Genomic DNA, 4,406 nt, shown 5'->3' on the forward strand with positions numbered 1-4,406 from the left:
TTGACCTTTATTGTCCCACATAAAAGACACATAGATAAGAGATTAAATCTTACTATCAGTGTCAACCTGAGTGTGTGTGTGTGTGTGTGTGATGCATTTATTAAAGAAATCAGTGGTAAGGAAGATGACTCAGGAATTACAGCAGCTTTAAAATGTGACCTTAGATGCTGATATCATGTCAATAAAGCATGCCACAGCAATAAACACAGAATGAGTCAGCTGTTTTCACCATTGCTGGTGGATTTACGCTTTCCTCTTACCTGATAACACAATAATTGTGAAAGCACAAATTTCCCTAAATGATATACCAGAGCTTCAAAAATTATACCACTGAGACTCTATACCTGGCCTCTTATTCATGACCTGTCCCATGGCATATGCCAGTGGCTTTAATGCTCGCTGACTTCTCTTTGTTGTACACCGTGCTAATGAACTGCATGTTGTAGATGCCAAGATCTACTGTGCTGTGCCTTTACTTGTGTACAATTGTTTGAACAGATGATTGTGGAACCTTCAGGCATCTGAAAATTGTACCCAAGGATAAACCAGACCAGCCTGATACCACCCAATGGCGTATAAACACCATGCCAGTTTCTTGAGTCATTTCGCGTAATATAGCTACACATTTTTTGCTTTTTGTGTGTCATTTCACGCCTTATGGTCTCTATGCACCAACCTGATATCACCCAATGATGACCAGACTTGTGGAGGTCCACAGCTCTCTTCCTGATATCTCGGCTGATTTCTTTAGATTTTCCAACGTTGTCATAAAAGGAAGCAGTGTGTTTGAGGTGTGCCTTAAAATACATCCACAGGTGTGCCTCCAATCAACTCAAATGTTGTCAATTAACCTATCAAAAGCTTCCAAAGCCATGACATCGTCACCTGGGCTTTCCCAAGTACTTTGAAGGCAGAGTAATCTTAGTGTATGTAAACTTTTGACTTTGAAGAAAATAATAAAAAAATCTCCCCCCCAAAACAGTATCTTTTTCATTATTCTGGCATTTAACAAATAGAAGTAATTTTAGGAATCCTAACTGACCTAAAACAGGTAAAGTTTAGTCACATTATACCTTATACCACATTAAACCTTATGAATCACATGTGCTTCTCTGAAGTTGACTGATATGAATGAGCACTTTCACAGTGTTGTTATCTTTTTTTTCTTCAGATGACTGAAGTAGAGATGAAGCCCTGTCCCCCCTGAGTCAAAGTGGAAGACGGGTACATTACCTCTGCTCGTCCTTCTGTGTTGGTGGCTCAGTGTAGCTGTCTTCACGTGTCTAGAGTGTAAGGACTAACTAAATGTAAAGGGGTATTATAATGCCACAAAACTGGAGGTCCATCAATAAAAGAGATGAGCACCTATCTGAACTCTGCCTAACAAATGATTTGTTTGATGAATAACCAGTAATGTTTATGTGTGGTGCTGCAGTAATTTTACACCAAGTTGAGGGTTCAAGTGAAAAAAATTCTGGAGAGACTTGACTCTTTTGCAAAGTTGTTGAAAGTTTATTTCATGCTTGATCAAAGGTTTTCAGTGTATTGCTAAAGTATCCATTTTATTAAATACAAAATCACAGTGCAATGGCATATTAAATGTCTGCTGCATTCAGGTTAGACAACAAGAAAAAGGTCAATTTTCACAAACATTCTCCATCATGAACAGGTTCTCCTCGATCACAGCCGTGGTACATGCTCAACATTTACTTGGAGTCCTGGCTGTACACCACCCCCACCTGCTTGCGGATCTCATCCTCCAACCCAGCCAGCAGCACAGAGTCAGAATGGGACATAACGGCGCTCTCCTTCAGCCCTACATGGAAAAACATACTGATAAGTTTGGTTGTACAAACACAGTAAAGTTCCATCATGAAGACTTGAGTGTTTCTGATGCCACCTTGTGTTCAATGTGTGTATAACATGTCAGACACTGCATGTCTGATAATTCTGAAAGCACTGATGCTTTGTTCAAATATTAACACATTTTAAAGCGATATGGAGAGACAAAAATATGTTGAATGTCACAGTACCTTTGAGCAAACACTGGCGAACCTCCTCTGCTTCATAGCGCATCCCTGTACCGTTCATGTAGCTGAGGGGCAAATAGGGTTCTGGCAGTGGATACTGAGTCACCTTCCCATTCACATCCAGTGTTGTTGGGCTCCACACAGTTTCAGGAACCTAAAAATGTGCACAACAAAACCAGCAGATATAAAAAAGTAACAAAGTTCCATCTTCCTTCTGCACAAAACAAAAGAACACATGTAAACCTCCATTGGTGCTAAAAACTGGCAGCAACTTCGAGTTTTGATCTATGTTCTGACTCTTTTTATTCATATTGTTATTCATAGAAATAATAATTTTCTGTATGTGTCTAAATGGTGTATCTGTTGTTTCTGACTACAAAAAAAGTGAGCTCCCCCAAAGCCATGTTGTAGTACGCACACGGTGCATAGTATAAATTTATATTGGTTCTTTGGTGTATATTTGCTTATGCAGCCCTCCTTTAATGACCTACCTTGATTGTGCCCTTTGACCCCACAATGATGGCATTATTGCGCAGCTCCAAAACTGAGGAACAAGTAAATACTGCCAGTCTGTCGTTGGAGTACTTCATAACGACGCCCACAGTTTCATCTATTCCTACGACATACAAATACATGATGCACAGTTGTTAGAGATGTTAAAACAGAGCATCATGAATCACTCTTGTAGCAGAACCTCTATTGCCCCAATCAACACATAAAGGACACAGAGATAAGAGATGAATTCTGATCTGTCAGTGCCAACCTGTGGTTGTGATGAATTTAATATAGAAACAGTGGTGCTGAGGCTGACTCAGGGAATACAGCAGCTTTAAACAAACCCAGAATGAATCAGCTATTTTCATAACTGCAGGTGGACTCACAACATCACCTGTACTGTTTACATTACTCTTGTGTAAGCACAGTCTTCCCTAAATGTTAATTAAGTACCAGAGCATTAGAAATGATATCAGTGAGACTTTGTGGCCTCTTATTTATTACCTTGCTGGCATATGCCAGTGGCTTTGATGCTCTCTGGCTTCTCTCCGTTGTACACCATGCTAATGAACTGCATGCAGTAGACACCGATATCTATTATTGTGCCTGCGCCCAGCTCCTTCTTGGTTGACCTCACTAAGTAGGTCAGCGGTGCACCAAACTCAACTACAACCAGCTTCACGTCGCCCAACTCCTTCTGGGCCAGCAGCCGTCTGATCTCCACCGAGGCTGGGAAAAAGCGAGTCCAGACAGCCTGCAGCAAAAGAACACAAGATATTTCACAGTTACATTCAAGGTGTTTGCTTCTGTGTGATGTAGTGATTTAAGCTGAGTCAACTCAAAATAAGCTCAAGTTTTAGATGAATTTAAAGACAATTAAAATAAACACGTGACAATGACTGGTAATACTTTGAACTGTACCTCCATGAGGAAGACGTTGTTCTTCTTTGCAGAGGCCAGAATCTCCTGAACCTCCCTGCTGTTCATGGCCAGCGGCTTCTCACACAGCACGTTCTTCTTGGCGTTTGTAAAGAGCAGACAAGCGCTGTGATGGTAGGGGTGGATAACTCCAATGTACACCACATCTGCACACAGTGACACATCTTTTACTTAAGTAAAACTACTAATACCACACTGTGAAGGTGCTCTGAAACTAGTCCTACATTAAAAATGCTACTCAAGCTCTTATAAGTAAAATCCCTCAATGCAGAAAAATATCCCCCACGACTATTAGACTACTACATATTATATCACCAGATTATTGTTACTCACTTGGTGCACAAAGCAGAAATAATAACAAACATCAACCAACCAATAGACCCACAAACAGATAGGATACTGACCTACGTCTTTGTCTTTGGCCAGCTCCTCATAGCTGCCATATGCTCGGGAGATGCTGTGCTTTTTGGCAAACTCCTGCGCATCCTTCAACTTGCGAGCTGCCACGGCCACAACCTGCGAACACAACCACAGATGAGTTAGTCCTCTACTGCCGGACTGAGAGGCTCATTACAGACACATTTCACACAGTCTGCTGTGTATTACAAGGTTGAAGGAGGAGTGTCCTTCCAACTAGATGGAAAGCTTCTGTATAAGGCAAATAATAACAGTTTCTTGTCTAGTTTTCACGGTGACACCAAAAAGGTCACATCGACTAGGTGTCTTAAGTGCTGCACGTTGTACAGTAACTGTAGCGCAAAGCAAGAACGTGTACTCTCAGATGGTTTGCTTTTTGTCTGTTTTACCTCAATGCACCAGGCATGAAAAGAAAAAAAAATCCTAATGTCAAAATTTTGCACGCTGTAGCCTGCAGTTTAGAAAAGTGCTGAACATAAATGAAGTTGGTGTCATTTGCATTTCTGGTGTGAAAGCTAAAAGGTT

At 40.9% G+C, this 4,406-nt stretch overlaps 1 protein-coding gene across 1 annotated transcript in view; it reads right to left on the minus strand.

Annotated features, from left to right (window-relative positions):
* Positions 1-1,488: 1,488 nt before the first annotated feature.
* Positions 1,489-4,406, minus strand: part of LOC103373230 (trans-1,2-dihydrobenzene-1,2-diol dehydrogenase-like) — a 15,312-nt gene continuing 12,394 nt past the window's right edge. The window contains exon 7 of the mRNA XM_008303074.1: positions 1,489-1,816. Within this exon, the coding sequence (XP_008301296.1) occupies positions 1,707-1,816 (110 nt within the window). The 3' untranslated portion in view covers positions 1,489-1,706. The remainder of the gene's footprint in view (positions 1,817-4,406) is intronic.

Source organism: Stegastes partitus, unplaced genomic scaffold, assembly GCF_000690725.1.
Source record: "Stegastes partitus isolate 25-593 unplaced genomic scaffold, Stegastes_partitus-1.0.2 Scaffold1933, whole genome shotgun sequence".
NCBI lineage: Eukaryota > Metazoa > Chordata > Actinopteri > Pomacentridae > Stegastes > Stegastes partitus.